The sequence below is a fragment of the Spinacia oleracea genome, chromosome 6, assembly GCF_020520425.1.
Source record: "Spinacia oleracea cultivar Varoflay chromosome 6, BTI_SOV_V1, whole genome shotgun sequence".
Classification (NCBI taxonomy): domain Eukaryota; kingdom Viridiplantae; phylum Streptophyta; class Magnoliopsida; order Caryophyllales; family Amaranthaceae; genus Spinacia; species Spinacia oleracea.
Window position 1 is genome coordinate 106,847,365 of NC_079492.1, and position 20,528 is coordinate 106,867,892.

Genomic DNA, 20,528 nt, shown 5'->3' on the forward strand with positions numbered 1-20,528 from the left:
CGCTTAGACTCATTTAGGACCCAGATCCGACCCTAAACCCATTAGATCCGATGGATCTGGGTCTGGACCTGATTTTTTTAGACCCAACAGATCTGGGTCGGATCTGGATCCACCTCTTAAAAAGCGGGTCTGGGTCTGGATCCTGTCGGACCCGGTCCAGATCCGACCCATTGCCATCCCTAATCATGCGCAATAGAGTGGACAACCTTCAACCTCAAGAGTTGCACAAGTTGTAAGCAGTCGGTCTCCACTTCTAAGTTACCAAGTTCAAAATTATAATTGGGTACACCTGTATGATCGTCTTTCAAACAGGGTATACATTGACATTTATACCACACCCACCATTCGAATGCAAAGAATAATAAATTTATGAAGCATGAATTAGGATAAAAAGAAACAAAACCCACAAGTAATTCAACTTACAACTTAAAATTAGTGAATTATGCACACAATTCTAAACATTCACCTAAAGATGTTCAATAACATGTGACTACAATCTTGATTTTATAGCTTGATTCAAATAAGGGGCTGGGGGTGAAATGCAGAATTTTTCCACTCAAGTTCTAAACTGTTCAACAAGCTTAATCAAGCTGTAGGTCTCAGCATCTGGCCTAGCCCCTCCGAGAATCATCCTCCTTAAAAGGTTTGGATTATAGAACTTAGCCCGAACATAAGCTTTTATTAAACTATTGTACACAAATGCATACCTAGTATAGTTTGCTTGCTTAAGTTCTTCGAACAGATTCTCTGCAATCTCTACATCTCCGTTGTCTGCAAACATCTCAAGAATGGACAAGGTAGTCTCCAACCATGGGGTTGATTTTTTCACTTTGCTGCTTGTGATTTGTTTTAACCCCATTTCTATGGTCCTCAATGCTTCCTTGATCAATCCAGCTTTTAGGCAACCCAAAGCAAGATGTCTATAGGTTATCGCGTTAGGTTTGCTTCCATTCATATTCATTTCTTTAAAAAGACCTGAAACCTTATCAATAAATCCATTCCTGCTATAAACAGATACCATGGAGTTATAATGTTCAGTTGATTTCATACCTTCTCTGGGCTTACATTCATCCCAAAGTTGCTCAGCGCGATTCAGCTGTCCCATTCTACCAAATGCCTCAATTGCCAGCAAATAGCTCTTTGACCTAACATGAGGGAAACCTTGCACAATGCTCCAAATTCGATCTACCTCCTTTGCCTTTCCTAAGTATCCATACAAAATGATGAGCACATCAAACGTTGACCAATTATTGCCTGTTTTCGACTTCTCAATAGCCTCCACATATGTCTCACATCCACAATACAGCTTTGCAACTGCATGTGCAGTCGCTAGAATGCAGTATGTAACTTCATTTGGTTCGATGTTTGCCCGCTTCATATCCCCAAAAACTTTCATCAGTCCTTCTATGTTATGGTCATTAGCTTCAATCTTCAAAAGAATGTTGAAAGTTGAGACATGACGAGCAACCTTATCGGCCCTCATTTGGGCGAGAATTTTGGGGATCATTTTCCTACGCCTAGGGGAGGAATGAAGAATTATGAGACGGTTGAAGACCAAATGAGAGATAGGATGTCCCAATTCTCTCATTTTCTTCATGTACTCTAATGAAAGCCTGACCACTCCTTTATCCAAGCATGCAATTACAAGATTGTTGTACAACAAATCGTTCTGGAATTCGATAGGAACATTAGTGAACAGTCTCTCACCATGTGATATACCGTGAAGTTTAATGGTAAATTCCAGCAGATATGAATAATCTAACTCCTTTGGCCTATATGGCTTCTCTCTAATCACCCACTCCATTACCTGTCAAACATAAGAAAACTCACATCAACGATAGTCGACAAGCAGTTACTTATACAATTTGTTTCTAATTCAACTAATTAGCAGTAATAATCAAGGAAACAGACATCAGCAACTCAGTGAAAATGCATGCACTATCATGATCCTAGGGATAGACTTCTGTTGGGCAAGTTGAACAACACATTTCTTCCATAAACAAGTCATTTCAAAACAGAATTAAACAGCCAATATTATCTTCTATATCCATTCTTGATATCATGGATAACATAAAACCTAAGAATGAATGATCACATTCCTAATACCCTGGAAAATATGAATTTTCCTTTTAGCATTCCTCATATCATAGGACTGGTCAGTCAGATGCCCTTGTTGTCACAGCAATAACATAAACCCTGTCATGATTTTGAGATAATGATAAAAGAAATTAGAGTTATCGTCCCATCTTTTAGCCAATGAACCCTGATTCCTATATCAGAAATCCAGTAAGGCTCAAATTAAGCTTTTCAGTTATACCAAGATCCCCTCTCCAACACCTTTGGAGATTGCAATGCCGTTTTCTTAGCAGCAGCATACAGTTTTCCATCAGAGAATATATCCTGATTCAGCTCTTTCATGACCATTCAAAACTTTTGAGCTTGATAGATATAAAATAATTGTGTTATGCAACATAGAGGTTAAACAAAAGCAAAGCACCGTCGTTTACTCAAAAACCCTCCCATGGTAATGCAGCGCACAAGATAAGGGAACCTTGCTATCGTGCACCGAAGTCTCATATGAGGAAGAAGAAGAAACCTCAGGTCGTATTCTCTACGTATTCTCTACATTACAAACAGGAGAAGCATCTCATCATTCAGAAACCCAGTTCGGCGGGAAATGAAACAACAGTATCCATTCCAAGGGTTGTTAATTCTCCACACCCCAGCGCTGGACCAGTAAGCCAAGAAATTCATACTGCAATTAAATCATTCCAGGATGTGGGGCCAGGGAGTGCAATGAAGTTAGCTCTGAGTGCTGCAATTGAAGCTCAAATCAGAGGCAATAATGGCGGAAATAATGGTGTCCCTTCAACAAGAAAGTGAAGCCAAGCTTTGATGGTAATACAGCAACATATGCAAAACATTATTGTTGCATTTGATAAGGTCAGGTAGACAACACTGCTAATTTGGAGACCAATGAAACTATGGAACAGGGTGAAAGTCCTAATTCAAATGTGGTGCGTAGGTTGATGTTGGAAAAGGAGGTCCTATGATTCCCCATAATCAATGGGCCTCTTTACAGGGAACAAACTACTCACTGTGAGGGCACGCCTGGATCAAGAGAAATGGGAGTGGAAAATTTGAGGGAGTAAGAATTTTGGTTATTTTAACAGCCTGGATTGAAGGTAGGAAGTTACAGGGGTATTCTTTTCCCCTAAAAATGGAGGTATTTGTTACCTACCCACCCCCCAGAGTAATGTATTACCCCAAATTCTTTCTCTCCTTCCTCTTTCCATCTAGTCACACTGGTATGTTTGCTGGGAAATGGTGGAAGGATGAGGAGGATTTCAGTTACTCCAGTAATGAAACCAAACCCGTGAGAAAAGAAAAGATCCCCCGTGAATTATTACATTGGAATCAATATCCCTTGACATAGTACCCCCTTAATTTCTACCCAATTCCAGGCGAGCTCTAAAAGGTAATCCCTTAATCTTTGTTCCTCCTGTAATTAAAGATGGTAAGAATGTAGCTAGATTTTCATTAGGTTTTGAGGGTAATTCCACTGTGGATAAGGTTGTCAAATCTGTCATTTGTTGGATAATTAAGTAGTTAATTCAAAGTTTGTTCTTGACTTTTTCCTTTAATTAAGCATTATTAGTTAGTGGTTTCCTATTTATCAGTAGTAGTGAGTTGTGTACGTGGGACATTCCTTTGTCCACTTTCCTTTCCATTATCTTAGCATAACTGTTTTGTATTTTGCCTTATATAAGGCTGCTCCTTTTCATTAATCAAATGCAATCAAGAATTTTCCCTTTTCATATTCTATCTCCATTGAAGTGTTGGAGTGCAGACTCATTGAGCAGAAGTGGAATCCTGTTGGGTATTCCCTTATTTGCAGATGAATGCACATCAAAGCAAATGAGGGTTTCTTTTTCCAGGATGCTGATAGAAATGGATATAACTGAATGGCTTCATGACAAGGTGCTTATAGAGGCTCCAAATGGGGAAATAATTGAACAAAAGGTGATATATACCAAGCAGTTGGGCATGGCTGCAAGGTCAAGTGGACTCCGGAACCTAGAACAAGGTTTAAACCTTCTCCTAAGGTCACCAAAAGGTGGACTCCTAAGAAGATTGTTCCCGATACAAAGAGAGATACTCACAAAATCACTACTCCTGTAAATGGGCAAGTGAGCAGAACAGAACAGTTAGTCCTACTACTGCTACTACTAGTAGCTCTACTAAAGTGGATGAGAATGGATGGAGGATAGGAACAAGAAAATCTGGATTCGGGCATTCCCAGCTACAGCCAAATACAAAGCACCTGAATCTAGTGTGGAGAATAAAGAGGAGGCACATGAGGAGGGATTGGCAGGTATAAATCATATCACTTGGATGATTATCTGTTCTTGTAATGTTAGAGGTCTTAATGACCCTATTAAAGTAGCTGAAATACAGTAATTTCTTGCTAGTAATAAAATAGACATAATCCTTCTTTTAGAAACTAGAGTTAGACTCAAGAATAAAGGAAAGATAATGAAGAAGTTTGGAAATATGTGGCACTGGGAATGTAATTATGACTACTCTCCTAAGGGTAGAGTTTGCAAGGAGCGAGAAAACAAATTGGTCTGGATGGAATCATCAGTTGATTACTTTAAAGGAGATTGAGATTTCTGAACAAGTCATTCATTGTTCTAATGCATAAGTCTAGTAATTTTATAAGAACTCTGTCAGCAGTTTATCGTTTGCATACGATTGAAATAGGAAAACTTTGTGGAACCAGTTGTTGAGATATAATAATACAACATTTACCCCTTGGATGGCTATTGGTGATTATAATGCTGTTTTGAACTTAGAGGATAGAGTTAATGGGAATCCTGTAGTTGAGGATGAAACTAAGGATTTTACAGAGCTACTGGATACTTTTGATCTTTCTGAGCTTCATAATATTGGCCATCAATACTCATGGATTAACAAGGGTAATGGAGAAGGTAGAATTCTTGGTAAAACTGATAGAGCAGTGGGTAACAGTTTATGTCACTCTCATTTTTCTGGGTACCAGTAGAATACATGAATTTCTCCTTGTTGGACCATACACCATTGCTGATCAACTGCAACCTTCAGCATAATAGCGGAGGAAGGCCTTTCAGATTTTCAAGTCATTTTGCTGATCATGAGAACTTTGTTGATATAGTAGCTGTGCAGCGCGCAGCTAATAACCAAGGGACTGCAATGTATCAGTTGTGGCAGAAGTTACAGAATTGTAAAGCTACTCTTAAGAACTTGAATAAAAAGGAGTTTGCAGGTATTTCCGATAGGATTGAAAAGAAGAGAAGTGAGCTTGATTTTGGTTCAAAGTCAGTTGTGTGAGAGGCCTGGTGCATCAGGTTACATGAATGGAGTATGATTGTCAGTTTCAAGTAAAGAAGTGGCTTCGAATAGAGGAGAGTGCTCTAAAGAAAAATCTAGGATACAGTTGCTGCAATTGGGAGATGGAAACAATCATATATATTTCTCGTTTATGAGAAAGGTTCACTCATAGTAGCATAGACGTCTTGCACAAAAAACATGGCAATAGGATTACTGATGCTCCAGGAATCCAAGCAGAAGCGGTTGGATTTTATAAAGAGCTTTTAGGCTCTTCAACTAATTGTTTGCAGGGTATTGATGTTCAGTTGCTTAAGAAGGGTGAGCAACTAAGTTAATCTGCAGATTTCTTGGTTCTGCCAGTTACTTCAACAGAAATTTATGATGTCTAAATGGCATTGATAAACTAAAGGTTCTGGGCCTTGATGGTTTTAACGCTGTTTTTTTGAAGAAAGCATGGCATGTGGTGAAAGCAGGTGTACACATAGAAGTGAAGGAATTCTTTCAATCTTCTAAACTCTTGCCTCGGGTAAATAGCACTTCAGTAACATTGATCCCCAAATTTACTCTCCTTGTACTATCAGGGATTACAGGCCTATTGCATGTTGCTCCCTTGAGTATAATATTATTGCTAAGGTTATGGACTAGTAGAATGCAGAAGGTCATAACTAAGGTAATAGATGTACATCTATCTGGTTTTATCCATAAAAGACCCATAGCAGTAATAGTTCGCTTGCAACAGAGCTCAAAAAGGGGTATAACAGGAAACACGTGTCCCCTAGATGCATGCTAAAGATAGATTTAAAGAAAGCTTATGATTCCTTGGAATAGCCGTATTTGAGGAGTGTGTTAGCTGTGTTAGGCTTTCCTCATAAGTTTTTGGGATGGTTATGGAATGTGTGCAATCAGTTTCCTATTCCATTCTTATTAACGGCAAGCCTTTCCCTGCTAGGAAGGGTCTAGGACAGGGAGATCCCATGTCCCCTTTCTTATTCGCCATCAAAAGGGGATACCTCTAAAGGTAATTGAGTTCTTTAGGTGATAATCCTAACTTTAATTTTTTTTCACCCAAGATGTGAAAAGGTGTAATTGACTCGTATGATGTTTGCTAGAGGCGATAGCATGTATGCTGATCTTTTATTTTCCGAGTTTATGAAATTTTCTAAAGCTTCTGGGTTAGAAGCAAATGTGGACAAAAGCAGGTTTATCTACGTGGGTTATCTATTGAAGAGAGTGCTAACATTAAAGCTAACCTGAATATGAATCAAGGAGATTTACCTTTTAGGTATTTAGGTGTGCCTTTGGCTTTAAAGAAGCTAACATACAATCAGTGTAAACCTCTGATTGAGAAAATAGTGGCAAGAAAAAAGACGTGGACTGCAACAACTTACATATGCAGGAAGGGTCCAGCATATTAGAGTGGTTTTGTTTGGTATTCAATCTTATGGGTCCCAGATTTTTACTCATAACAAAAAAAGTATGAAGGAGGTTCAAAGACATAGTAGGACCTTTCTGTGGACAGGTTTTCACAATCCATCTAGGAAAACCTCGGTTGCCTGGGAGCATTTGCATCTACCTAAGGCTGCTGGTGGGTGGAACTTCATGGATATGCCAACTTGGAACAGAGCTGCAATTTGCAAAATGCTTGGGCTATTTCTCAGAAACAAGATAAAATGTGGATTAAATGGTTGCACGCGTCATGTTAAAGATAGAGGTATATTGAGTATGCCCATTCCTAATGGGACTTCACGGGTGCTGAAGATCTTGGACAGTAGGGAAATTTTGCAGGATCATGGTAATGTGCAACAATTCACTGATGGTGCGACTTTTTCAATTAAAAAGCTGTTTCTGAAGATGAGAGGTCCTACTTTGAATGTCATATTTAACAATAGAGCTAGCCAAAATGTCTCTTTACCACTTGGCTTTCCCTATTGCGTAGACTTGTAACTAAAGACAGACTTGTAAAATGGGGAATTGTGGTGGACCCTAAATGTGGTTTGTGTGGGTTGCAGAATGAGACTACAGAGCATCTTTTCTTTGAATATAGCTATTCTTCCAGCAAATGGAGCAAGATTTTGCATTTACTGCTGTTTAAGAGAGCAGTTTAGAGTAATTCAGAGGAAGTTGATAAAGTAGCCAAGGCTTGCAGAAGGAAGCAAAGTAGGGGGAAACTACTTGGGATGTGCTTTGCAGACAGTATATATAGTATCTGGTGGCAGAGAAATAACAAAGTGTTCAGTGGCAGATGTTTAGATTCTGCAAATGTTTTTAAGGTTATTACTCTTAAAGTAGCCAGTAAATGTAGTGTTAATGATAGCAAGTTGCTTTTTGGTGTAATGTAATACCTGTGCACATGATAAGCTCTCAGTTTTAACCCTTCCTAGACGGTGGACTACTGAGAGTACATATGCAGATGGTATGCCAGTTCATACCCTGCACCGAGTGCCGAACGCCAGGTGATCATTCTATCAATTCTTGTCTACTCCTAGGGTCCGATCATTAAAACAGGAAACCTCATTTCAAGCAAATTTATAAAATAATAAGGAGTAATTAAACATGAGATGAATAAGCAAGAGTGAGAGAAAAAAGACACCTCTAGAGCACGTCTATCCAATTTGAGCTTCCTCAAACGGTTGATGGAATGGAAAATATCACCCCTATGAACAGGAAAACCTTCACCCATCCACCTCTGAAACACATACCCAATAGATTCTCCTCTTGGTAGCCTCTCTATTCTTAAAGATAACATCTTTAGTGCTTCTTCGCCATTAGAGCTTGAATTTTTCAAACCCAATTCAGATTTCTCACTGGTTGTTTGAGTGCAATATGCAAATGCAGCTACTCTGTTGCTCATTTTCAGAGGCACACCAAGTGTTCGATGAAATGCCGCAGTGACCGAACGCCCTAAAGCAAGGGCGATTACTCTCATATTTGTCAGATTGTTCAACCCAGTTCATCGGAGAGGTGTATCGGAATTATTGCAGAAATTACGAACAAATCCGCTTTGGTTAATGTTCTTCAACTTCTTTGTTTTTGTTATATTTTGGTTGAGCCAGAAGTCACAAAATGAACCCCTGTCGAATGTCGATCGTACGAGGATTTTGGTTCAGACTAGCGTTAATATACTGGCAACAATCATGTGGTATCTTATTAGATTCGTCTCAATTTGTATTTTCAAAATATTAATTTTTTATAATTTTTTTATTAAATATAATTAAAGATATTAATGATCAAAGTTTTGCATAGGCATGCGTGAAAGTTACCCACGTTGCAAGTATTAAAAATCGGAGGAAATATGTGATTTTGGATCAACACCATTTTAGATGTAAAAAAAACACTATTTCAGATAGGTTGGTAGCTTTAAGCAATGAACAAATGAGTAAAGAACCTTTGTTGAATAATAAACTAGTATGTGGTACGGGCGTTGTCTTGGGTTTTGACTTTTTTTTCGGATTTTTTATGTAATAAATATCTGAACATAAAATGGTGTCGTCATCAAATTATGGTGGTGACACAAGATTAGCGACCGATTTACAACCCTCCCAATCTGAAACCCCACATACGAAAATCAAAATAAAGTCGGATAATTTTCTGCATCATCGGTTGATTTTGATACTCAACCTCCAACAAAGTTTCCCCGCTTACTCAACATTACACCGTTGATTTTGATACTCAACCTCCAACAAAGTTTCCCCGCTTACTCAACATTACACCGTGCTTTTTGTTTTTTTGAGGCATAAGCTAGTAATAACTGTACATTTATGAATTAAGTAATCATTTTTTTTCAAAATATGGTTTATACACCCGGGTGCACAATGCTCACTGTGCACCCTGTTTTACAAAGAGCATATAGTTCAAATACAAAGAACATATTGTTCATACCCAAAGAACATATAGCCAATGAACATATAGTTCAAATCCATAGAACATATAGTTTAAATATTTCACTAGTACATGTACATTGAAATCGTTCTCAATGTTCATTAGATTTTCAATAAATGTTCAATAGGGTGCACAATGAGCACTGTGCACCCGGGTGTATAATCCAAATTGCGATTTTTTTTGCATTCACTTTTATTCAATTTATTATTTATTGCAAAAAGAATATATATGTTTACATGAAAAGATATAACAGAAGTTGTAGTTGGTTAAGATGGTAGGAATTATAAGTTTTAACAAAGATATGGTACGTTCTTAAGAACACTTTTTAATAGATTAGTATAATCGTATAAATTTGCTTAAACCATTTTTTAGATATGTTAATTTTTTTTTTTTTGAAGGGATTTTAAATGTGTTATTATTATTGTACATTTATTCGACAAAATTGTTAAAAAGCACTTGTTCTTAATCGACTTTGTGAATTATTACCTTATTGCACTTCTTTTTTTTTTTTCTTTTTTTGTAAACCATTACCTTAATTTGACAAAAGCATTAAAAACAACACCCTAACAACATTGCGTCCAAAAAGTCAATTTTCCGACTATTGACTTTGTTTTTTCACCAAATTTCCAAGAGCCATAAGGTGGTAAAGAATAGAGATTGAAGCTTTTCCAAAACTCACAAACATTAGCTAGAATTATCCGTGATGATATTGAAGGTGTGTTCGTGTAATGACTGAGAATTGGGTGTTACCCAAACTGTATCTTGGCCGCATACAGTTTGTTAAGCTATAATTTTTAGGCTTCCATCAAAGAAATAATCATTGACACAGTAGAACAAGCAAAATACAAGTTTTTGTCAAATATATCTTTCTTTCAGTTCAGCAATCAGTACAGAATTACAGTCACAAACCGATGGACCATGAAACCATCAACAGATGAAGATATACATCAGACCTGAAGATGTCATGGCCTATTTGTTCAGTTCACATCACAATCATATTAATTTCACAAGAAATAAAACCACACATATTTATAAATCATAATACAGGAATCGGGAATCAGGAATCAGGAGGATAAGTGAATTTATTCGCAGGTGCATGGGTCGCAGCTGCAATCGTCTCCACAGCCACACTCAGTCCTTCCGTACATCCTGCAAAATGTATGTCAGAGTATTTATCATACAAATACAGTATCAAACAATCACTATCCCACAACTCAAACTCAGTGGCCAATCAAAAATAAATTGTAAGCACTTTATTGTGTTAGAAATAATCATCAAGAAGGAAATATATACCTGTTGCAGTTGCAGTCATCACAGCTGCAGCTGTCGCCACATCCACAGTTTCTTGGGGCCATTTTCTTTCTTAGAGATTGCAGATTACAATTGGGAGAAGAGGTTGCAAGACAAAGAGAGAATGATATAAGAGCAATGTGGTTGAGATGATCTAGAATGATGAGCATTGACACCTATATATAGAATGTAGGAGGTAACATAGGAAATATTCAATCATACACGTCTAAGAATCCTGGCCTTTCAAATGTCAACTCACCCTATGATGTCACTTTTCACACATCACACTCACCACTAAGTATAGCAGCTTAAGTCTTGAGTATTATACAAATATAGGCGAAGAAAGGGTCGGCAGAGCTAATTAAATATTGCAAATACATGCTTCTTTGCAAAATCACATTGAAAATCTTGAGTATTATACAAATACATGCTTCTTTGCAAAATGACATTGAAAATCCTGGTCAAGCTTCAAATATAAGAAAAAATTGGAATGCTCCTATCAACTATTAATGAAATCTTCATAGATGATTGGTTGGCAATGAAGTAACTTCTGGTTTTAAAAAAACCGAAAAGCATAATTCAGTAATCTAAGTAATCTGGAGCTCAATCACAAAAAAACTAGAGGACGGATACCCCATTCCTCACTAGCTAACCTATTTAAAATATCCACTTCACTATTTTTGGTTAAGCAAGTTAATTCTTCTATGGACAAGACTTGGATGAAGACATTTCACAATGTACTGTAAAAAGTTAAAGAGATAAAAAGTCAACCCAAAACTGATTAGCACAGTCACCTTCTTTTACATTATGTTTGTGTGCGACCATCTCATCCTAGATTTGGCTTTCATTTATTTATCAACTTATAGCCCAGTAATTCCAAATCTTCTCCCATATCATATTCCAGACTGCTTCATTCCTCACATTCCAAATTGTGTACAGAATTGGAGCCTAAGCAACCAACCAGACCAGCTTTTTCCCCTCTCAATCCATCTGATTACGCCAAGTATAGACTCACATTTGCCGGTTATTCCTAGCCAAATTTTCATATCAATCATTATCATACATTGAGTACTGAAATGACATTTGAAAAATAAATGATCATTTGACGACGAATCTGACATAGATTATCAGAAATCAGGCCAAACCAATTTCTCTTTTGTTTCGAGTCTCTTCCAAACTGCAACCCACATGGATAAATCTGTGCTTAGGCACACTCAACCTGTTCCAAACAGCTCTATCCCAATGAACTCTTGTTGGAACATCAGCCAGTAACTTGTAACTCTTCTATGCGGAGAAACTTACTTGTTGCTTCTGTAAAAAGAGGTTTCGTCTTCTCCTTCGTTTCACAAACTTTCTTTAATACCAGCTACAGTCCTTAGAGCGTAGGTAGACAGCAAGGATCCACTTTTCCCATAGATTATCCTGCTCTGTGGAGAGTTGGACACAGCCCACACATGTTTCTACTGCCATAATAATCAATGAAAGCATCTGCAACCTTTTCTGGAGTCTCCTGCCATATCTGATCTTCAGTTTTAACAGCATACTCGTTCCTATGATTCCTCTACTTGATTGATCTATGGAACAAAGAAGAATTTCATCACCATCTTTGAGCCAGCTCAATTTTGCTTTCTGTTGCAGGAAGGAAACATATGCTTTATGAACAGCCTTATATGTTTCTGCAGCGGTATATTCCTCAGTGGACAACATACTACTTCGGTCCCGATGAAGCTTCCTCTGACACTCAATCACAGAAATATAAGCTTTAGAATGGCTATTTGAATGTCAATAAACCCCTCTCGTTAGTTTCTGAGTAAAACAATACATCAGGGTCCCAGATGTATTATTATTATTCCAGCACTCTTTGAAAATATCATCAAAATTTGCAACACTTTTCCAGATAGTGAAATATGTAAACGGTTTTCTCCCACCCCCAACTCAGGGTTTACGGTGATTATTGCAGGACAATGGTCAAAACTTCCCTCATCCAAAAAGCATACCCTAGCAGTAGGATACTCATTCCCCCAAGCTGGATTTGCAGAACGCTATGATTGCTAGCAAGAAAATTTATTTATCTATGACAGAATATGGGGGGATGCCCTGAACTCAATTTAGCTCCTTTTCCATAAATATCCATAGTATGTTGAAGAACTATTTCCTCTTTTGGACTTATAGGAAACATCAACATGTTTCACATAAGGCATACTACTTTGCAAATGCATGGACAATTAGTAGAATTAACTGGGTTATCTCATTTGTGTGGAACGTTTTCCTACTTCATCTCACCTAAAGCTTTAATGAGTCTTCTTTTATGATCATTGGTGCCTACGTTCATTAATCAAGAGTGAAAGGTTGAGGTATGTGAGGAATAACCTCATGGACCTTCATTCGAGAAACAAACGTGAAGATCATTGACTTCAGTCTACGTAAAAAGACAATGAATGATGAGCCAGCTGAACACCGGGTGTGAGATGGGTTTGCCCTCATTGTCATCCTCATTTCTCATTATCATCCTAAATTCCTTAACACGTATTACACCGTACAGGATTAGAAGTCAACAGGATCATGACTAAACAGTTTCTCATCATCCATATGCTTTGAAGAGTACAACATGTATTTTACGGAATGGATTTTTTATCAATGAAAAACCTCATTCATCACTTGTCAATCATACAATTAAGTTCAATGTTACCTCAAAATTTTATTGGAGTGTAACTTGTTTTTTCTTTTGTGCAAAACTGCGAATGAGCCGAAATACAAATTGGAGATGGACATGGAGATTTGAATATGTAATAATTTATGGTACATAAGCTCTTAGCCTTAACCAACCAGAGACTGCGACCTTATTGGCTTATTGGTTTTGGAGTATGATTTGAGCACTTTTAGGAGTTTCAAAAAGCAAATAAATTAGGAGTATCTTATACTTCACAAAAAATGTGTTACTTAAAGAAAAAGAAGTTAAGAAGGGCTAATTAGGCCTTAATCTCCTTGATTTGGTGGAAAAAGAGGTCCACATTATGTAGGATAATTTTGCTTGATCTTTACAAGTTACAGCAGCTATATGGCCTGGTGGGGAATAATCCTACCGTAGGCTATAGTTACATTGCGTGTAATATACAAGTCAAAGCTTTTCAGCAAGCTTGTTAGAGAAAACGAACCTCACTTGCCAATAGATAAGGCGAAGATCCCTACAATCATTCAACACAATGAAGTATACTCCGTATTTAACAAAGTTTATTTAGATGGAGCAAATAAACATCATTCGTGCAATCGGCATAAAAACAGAAACCTTATTCTTTCAATAGCAAGCAACAACCATAAAATGAATTACATGAAAGTTGCAGAGGTCATAGGAGGGAAACATACTTAGACAAATCCATATGCGCGCTTAGCAGAATCGAGAGTATTGGAGAGCAGCATAGAGATTGTTACAGGTCCCAATCCACCAGGAACAGGAGTAATTACAGATGCCACTCTTACAGCTTCTTCAAAGCATACATCACCACTTAAGTGGAATCCATGTTCCTTACTCGGGTCCTGCATGCCAGAATTATCACTGCATTACACAATTTATGTAATCAACTGCAACCTGACTTAAGTTGTTTCGGAACAATATGCCTTTCACATATAAAGACTGCTATTATTGATAAACTGATAAACTACAAGGCCACACTTTGTTTGAATGGATATGTTTACAATTTCCTGTAGTTTTTACCTTAACTGCATTGGTTCCTGCATCTATAACGACTGCACCCGGTTTTAACCAATTGCCTCGGATCATGTTAGGCACACCTACATCTGTAATTACTATATCCGCCTCACGAGTTATTTCTTGTGGCTTCTTGGTGAATGGATGCACAACACTCACAGTAGCTTGGTGCCTCTTCCAGACAAAATCCAAATAAAATAAAAATAATGACTCAGTAAAAATTAACTTCTACCATAAAATAGACAAGTGATATGCGATAAGTACCTGCAGCAACAATGAAACAGGCAAACCAACAATTTTGCTTCGTCCAATAACAACTGCATTCTTTCCCGCAATTTCAATACCAAACCTCAACAATACATCAATACAACTTTTGGCTGCACATGGAACAAATAAGGGCTCCCTCCCCTTCATTGCAAGACATCCCACATTCAAAGGATGAAAACCATCTACGTCCTTTTCGGGATCAATAACATCCATCATTTTCTTCTCGTCCAAATGCTGAGCAAAGCATGTATTAGTAGTTACGAAACTAGAAACCAGGAAAAGTTTAACACTAAAGATTAATAAAAAAAGTTACTTGTGGAAGGGGAAGTTGCACAATAACACCATGAACTGATGGATCTTTGTTTAGATTTGAAACAGCCTCAAGGGCTTCATCCTCAGTACAATCTGCACGCAGCTCAACCACAGACGAAGAGATTCCAACTTCATCACAAGCTTTCACCTTGATATGGATAAAAGAGTGAGAATCATCTCTTTCACCAACCAAAACAATTGCCAAACAAGGTTGTTTCCCAACAGTATCCTTCATTCTCTTAACTTCGTCAGCAATTTGTGACTTTATTATAGCAGCAATAGAGTGCCCATCAATGATTTCAGCACTCGCCCCATCAGCTGTTTCAAAAAACATAATTTACACACTTCATACTTCCTCTTACTACTTGTTGGAGATTGATCGATTCATGAACAAAACAAAATTAGTTATTAAAATCATCATAGAAACAATGCTTCCAATGGATTCAAATTCCACCAATTCAAGCATTAATTGGCATACCAACAAAAAGAAAATTCAGATTCAACATGCCGAACAGACCCATGATAGCTTGACCCCCAATCACAGAACAAAAGAATGTCAAAGTGAAGATAACAAAATATTAGGATTCAATGTACAGCAGTTTCCAATTGGCCATTATAAAGTCAAAATAAAAAAATAAAAAAAGGAAGGGAAAATGAAATTACATTGAGGTGTAGTGGAAGGTTGAGAACAGGTTGCAGAAGGCCAGACATCAGGAAGGTCAAAACCCAGATGATTTAAACTGCCAGACTTGCCAAATCCACTATTTTTTTGGGACATCTTCTTTCTCAGAGATTGCAGATTACAAACAGCAAGAAGAGAATGACTTACTTGAGAGAAATGCAGTTTAAAGGTTATCCAGAATGATGAACATTTACACTTAATTTATACGGAGGCTATCATAAGAAAATATTAATCCAAGAATCTTGAGCCACCTCGCCTATCATAAAGTCTCTGTCAGCACGCATCTCTGTCACGCATCTCTGTCAGCACTGAGTAATGCCGCGTTGGTCTTGAGTATTACGGTCTTCACGGAGTTTACAATTACAGGAGAACAAGTCTTGGCAATTGGCATGTATCATGTATATCTTCTTACAAGACGTACACTTAACCCAATTCATGAATTTACTAATTTAAATTACACTTTTAATGTGACATAAAACCATCCAATATATATACAGACAGCTACTTTTTACTCTGAGTCTTGTTGTATGGGCTGTATGATGTTGGTTTAAGTTATTGTTTACTAGCTTCTTATATAAACATTAAGAATGTAGGATAGTAAATTATAACGTGTATTAGTGGGTTCACATACAAGTTCAAAGTTAGAGAAAAATTACACATGTACTAACTAACAACAGACATCTGTGTAACAAGACTCACAAGTCACAATACCAATGAAAAGGATCAACACAACATCAACGTCGATAAAACAAAACAGAACAGAAACAGCAGTAGCAACTATGCAAGGCAATATAATCCTTACATCAATAGTCAGGAAACCTTATGTTCCCTTGCAGGAGAATAACCTAGAACTCGGACAAACCAACTCAATAGTCGATCCAATCAAATCCGCAATTCATATCAGGTGCCTCCTAATTCCTAAATGACACTGCCTAAACCAGCTTCTGTTTCACCAGCAACAATAACTCTACAACATTATACACTATTTCTTCCAGCAACTTTTATCAGTTTCCATATCACTATCAGACACTACCAGCTAGCATGCTTTCACAGTGACATGAAATAGTCAAAAGTGAGAGTTAATATCAAATGGAGGGAGTACAGATTTACATGATGGGTTATAGAAATACATAGCATAGGACCTCTCCAATAAGATAGTTAAGAACAACCATTATCGCCAGAGCCAAGGAGACTTTTCACATATTGCATTTTCAAACAAGTAGGGCACTTGAAAAAGATATTCAGCTTATTTAGTTGAGCGGTCAGAATATTTGCTGCCTCAAAAACCTCAGCTGGGGATAGGCCATCTAGTTGTAGTAGTTCATCCAACACTTTATTACACTTATCTGCTATATCTTGCTCACGCTCATCAGCCCGAGACCAAACATTAGCCATGCTAGAAAGATGCCCATTCATGTCTTTCATGAAATTCTGCAAGCATGCCAGCTCTAAACTACTACAACTTAGTGCCTCCTTTTCACTTCCTTTTTTCTTGGAAGTCTTGTCTCTTTTCACCTTCTTCGATGGAGGAGCAGACTCCATATTTTGGATTCCACTACCACCCACATCATCGTCACTTGAATCGTTATTCACTTGCGTAACTTCCTCTTTTTCCATGTTCTCCACGGCATCTTGAAACCCCTCGGCAGGCTTTCCACTAGCAAAATCCTTGCCATAGATCTCCATCATGACATGCAAGTGAGGGAAAGATGCTCCATATAAATTTTTGCAAGTAGGGTGAGCCTACGAGGAAGAAATAATCAAAAATACATGTCAAGGGAAGAGTTGAAATAAAATTCATGGCTAAAACATAAGGTAATTAAAGATCTTACCTTGCAATATTCTTCATACACTGATCTCTCTACACTTATCATGTGTTTTTTATCATCCCATTTGAACCCCTTTGTTGCCAACATTTGAAGGATAGCTCTAAATTTTCCCACCAGAGTTTTCAATCTTGAATCAATGTGAGGTGAAGCTTTCAACCCACAACCTGGAACTGATTTTCCTATCATCTCCTCCAGTCGAATCATATAGCCATTTCTAAATCCATAATCGCATTTCCAACGCGGATCAGTAGATAATTCATGTAAAGCGTCTATTAGAGCCTTGTCTTCTTCACTATTCCAAAATCGCTTGTTTCTACCCCTTCGACTACCAATTGCACTACTTTCTTCCATCCTATTACAACATATATTCAAAGGTAATGAAATATGCAGAATTGGTGACACAATCAATCAGAAAAACCAAAAGGACATAGTTCAAACAGCACATTGAAACAACATCCTAGAGAACATAATAATTTAAATAAGACATCAGTAAAACACATTACTACAAGTTTGATCCAAGAACATTCAGTTCAAGATAGCATAGTCTCTCTCTAGGACTTCTAGCTTGCTAACTGTTGAGCATACTTAAAGCTAATGAATTTCTGAAATTAGTCCAAGGACTTGACGTATCGATAGAACTTATATATTCAACTTCATCGTCTTCATCAACATCACCACCATCACCATCATCATTCTCATCATCAGATATGTCCTCGTAAATTGATCCAGGAGGCATGTACCTCGTTATAAAGTTATGTAACAAACAACACGCCAAAACAATACGACCATGAGTTTTCAAATTAAACCAAGAAGCGCTTCTAAGAATTTTCCATCTCCCCTTTAGCAACCCAAAGCATTGCTTCATCGCGTTTCTAGCCACTGTATGTCTTAAGTTGAAATTCTCTTCCGTGCTTTGTGGTTGGCGAGGTCCATTGATCCACTCACTAAGCTGATAAGGATGTCCTTTAAATGGTGCCAGGAATCCCTCTCCATTATATCCAACGTTACATAGATAGTAACAACCTTTGCACATAAAAAAACGCTTATTACATACACGTTTTAATAGTATTGACTTAGAAAAAATATTATAGTCAACTACTTTCACCTTTGGGAACCAGTAATCCGTTAGGCCTAGAAATTGCATCACGTAGTACTCGGCCATCATCTACAGAACCCTCCCAACCAGGTAACACATAAATAAATTCCATCTCAGGTGAGCATGCTCCTAAAACATTCATTGCAATGCTCCCTTTTCGAGTACGGTATTTGGATCGATCCTCTGGAGGTACACTTACACTAACCATTGTGCAATCAACTGCACCTACACAGTTCTACAAAACAAAACACTTTTCAGATGATGTGATAACACTATCATTTTTTTCTAAAATACGAGATTGCGTTTATAGTACCTTGAAACACTTCCACTTATAATCACTGCACTCTTCTGTGATGGGTGAGGGTTTCTTAAGCAACTCAAAGTGCAACTTCAAAACAGCCTTTAAGCACAAATGAAACTGTCTACTCACAGTTTCACCACTTCTGTAAAAGTAAGCGCCAACATATCTATTCGTTTTGTGGTGAGCTAATATATATAAAAACATCGCAACAATCTCCTCCACGGTCATATGCCTTGTTCCCCTCAAACCACCAATACCTCTAACCATCTCACAAAGTTTATTAAAAGCAAATCGATCCATACGAAGATGCTTCCTACACAAAGCATCACTCTCTCCAATAAATTTATTTAAATTAATCAATCTCAATTTCCTTCTCATCCTCTTCTTTCCTTTCAATTGTTGTGAATCATACAATGCCTCTTTCATTGAGTACAACGTCATATAAACCAAAACCACAATGTTAATCATGAGTATAACGAATTGAAGGAACTCCAATTCTCTTCTCCTTTTCAAGGAAAGACCAAGACGAGCCATTTCTGTACATATTTTATATAAACTTATCACACAAAAATCACAACACCATGAAGCAAAAATAAAGATATCAAAATATATGAGATTAACAAGCATTTCTTTCTTTGTATGCACTCATCAGCTTGCTTCCAAAATTTGCAGATATGAAATTACAACAAATAAATAAATAATCAAACAAAGAATAATCAACATCAGGACTGGAATTCCCAAACGAGGGGAAAAACTGGCGTAATTGTCAAATATTAACATTAAAATTAGTAAATCAGAAGAAATCGACAAATATGGTATGAATGTTCGACGAATTTATTCAGAAAAAAATAATCGGAAATTTGTATACCTAATAATTAGCAGAGGTATCACACAGATTCCGGGAGTCTGCCGGAGACCTGGAATTCCCGCCGGGAGACACGGAGGAGGGAGAAAGAGAAAATAAGGCGTTAGAGAGAGAAAGGCGTTGCACGGGAAGAAGATGAAGAAAATAGAAGGTCAGAGGTACATACCGCCGCGGAAACCACCGTATATCGGCCGGAGATGAGGATGACAGTTAGGGTTTGAGCCTTCCTTGAGTGAGAGAGTATGAGGTTGTGGAGTTGAGGCGAATGAGGGAATTCAAGTCAGGAGGGTTGGAATTACTCCGTACGTTACAAGGGTTCGGGGGAACTCGAAAAAGAAAAAGGGGGAATGGCATTAACACGAAAACAGCCAACCAAACAATTCCATGGTGAGTTGGTGACAAATAAAATTCCTTTCGTTATCGTTTTTGTTTCCGGTTATCGTAAAACTAAAAATAAAAATGTAAATGGCCCTTTCTGTTTTCAAATCAACATAATTAGAGTGAGTTAAGCTAATAAATGGGGTCTAACCTTTTGAACTTTTCACCATTTAGGATTTATACCTTTTTTTTCACCGTTTGGGACGTCATTCCCCTTTTCCGGCCAAATTTAACTAGAGTACAATAAAATGTTAGGTCCTTGGGTTAAAATGTTAAAGTAAATCAAAAGTTTGAGGACTAACCTTTTCGTTTTTTCACCTTTCAGGACCTGAACTTTCTTTTTTCACCTTTTGAGACCTCATTCAAGTTTTCATGTAATTCCAATTCAATTATTAAAGTTTCTAATCATTAACATATAATAAGTTCAAATTGAAAAAATATGTAACATAATTCATAAATTTAGCCCATATATAAATTGATTTGGGTATCAAATAATCTAATGAATAAAGAAGCAAATAATTATTTACAAGCTGATCATATTTTATATATTCAG

General features: G+C 37.3%; 3 protein-coding genes across 5 annotated transcripts; all 3 read right to left on the reverse strand.

Moving 5' to 3' along the window:
• Window positions 1–366: 366 nt before the first annotated feature.
• On the reverse strand, window positions 367–8,488 carry LOC110781936 (pentatricopeptide repeat-containing protein At1g07590, mitochondrial). Its single transcript, XM_021985982.2, has 2 exons — window positions 7,961–8,488; window positions 367–1,807 (listed from the first exon to the last, which is right to left on the reverse strand). Exons 1-2 carry the CDS (start codon window positions 8,294–8,296, stop codon window positions 557–559), a joined length of 1,587 nt encoding a protein of 528 aa, XP_021841674.2. The 5' UTR covers window positions 8,297–8,488; the 3' UTR covers window positions 367–556.
• Window positions 8,489–10,081: 1,593 nt separating this feature from the next.
• Window positions 10,082–16,080, reverse strand: LOC110781935 (bifunctional protein FolD 2). 2 transcript variants are annotated; one of them, XM_056830532.1, is made up of 8 exons: window positions 15,488–16,080; window positions 14,826–15,142; window positions 14,510–14,746; window positions 14,252–14,419; window positions 13,903–14,073; window positions 11,334–12,273; window positions 10,543–10,611; window positions 10,082–10,398 (listed from the first exon to the last, which is right to left on the reverse strand). In XM_056830532.1, the coding sequence occupies exons 1-5, from the start codon at window positions 15,600–15,602 to the stop codon at window positions 13,903–13,905; spliced, it is 1,008 nt and encodes a 335-aa protein (XP_056686510.1). In that variant the 5' UTR covers window positions 15,603–16,080; the 3' UTR covers window positions 10,082–10,398; window positions 10,543–10,611; window positions 11,334–12,273. The 2 variants fall into 2 exon arrangements, with proteins under 2 accessions (XP_056686510.1, XP_056686509.1); XM_056830531.1 differs by lacking the exon at window positions 11,334–12,273.
• A 112-nt stretch (window positions 16,081–16,192) lies between these two features.
• On the reverse strand, window positions 16,193–20,075 carry LOC110781933 (protein ALP1-like). 2 transcript variants are annotated; one of them, XM_021985980.2, is made up of 5 exons: window positions 19,764–20,030; window positions 19,601–19,649; window positions 18,745–19,268; window positions 18,441–18,666; window positions 17,780–18,358 (listed from the first exon to the last, which is right to left on the reverse strand). In XM_021985980.2, the coding sequence occupies exons 3-5, from the start codon at window positions 19,264–19,266 to the stop codon at window positions 17,904–17,906; spliced, it is 1,203 nt and encodes a 400-aa protein (XP_021841672.1). In that variant the 5' UTR covers window positions 19,267–19,268; window positions 19,601–19,649; window positions 19,764–20,030; the 3' UTR covers window positions 17,780–17,903. The 2 variants fall into 2 exon arrangements, with proteins under 2 accessions (XP_021841673.1, XP_021841672.1); XM_021985981.2 differs by lacking the exons at window positions 17,780–18,358; window positions 18,441–18,666; window positions 18,745–19,268 and adding exons at window positions 16,193–17,249; window positions 17,339–17,687 and having other exon boundaries at window positions 19,764–20,075.
• Between the last annotated feature and the right edge of the window lie 453 nt (window positions 20,076–20,528).

Coding starts and splice junctions, on each gene's coding strand:
- LOC110781936 (XM_021985982.2), bottom strand. CDS start 8,296: ATGAGAGTAATCGCCCTTGCTTTAGGGCGTTCGGTCACTGCGGCATTT. Junction 1,808..7,960: donor TGGATAGACGTGCTCTAGAG/GTGTCTTTTTTC, acceptor TATGTTTGACAG/GTAATGGAGTGGGTGATTAG.
- LOC110781935 (XM_056830531.1), bottom strand. CDS start 15,602: ATGTCCCAAAAAAATAGTGGATTTGGCAAGTCTGGCAGTTTAAATCAT. Junction 15,143..15,487: donor ACCTTCCACTACACCTCAAT/GTAATTTCATTT, acceptor TTTTTGAAACAG/CTGATGGGGCGAGTGCTGAA. Junction 14,747..14,825: donor TGCAACTTCCCCTTCCACAA/GTAACTTTTTTT, acceptor TGCTTTGCTCAG/CATTTGGACGAGAAGAAAAT.
- LOC110781933 (XM_021985980.2), bottom strand. CDS start 19,266: ATGGCTCGTCTTGGTCTTTCCTTGAAAAGGAGAAGAGAATTGGAGTTC. Junction 18,667..18,744: donor ATAAGTGGAAGTGTTTCAAG/GTACTATAAACG, acceptor TTTGTTTTGTAG/AACTGTGTAGGTGCAGTTGA. Junction 18,359..18,440: donor CGGATTACTGGTTCCCAAAG/GTGAAAGTAGTT, acceptor TTATGTGCAAAG/GTTGTTACTATCTATGTAAC.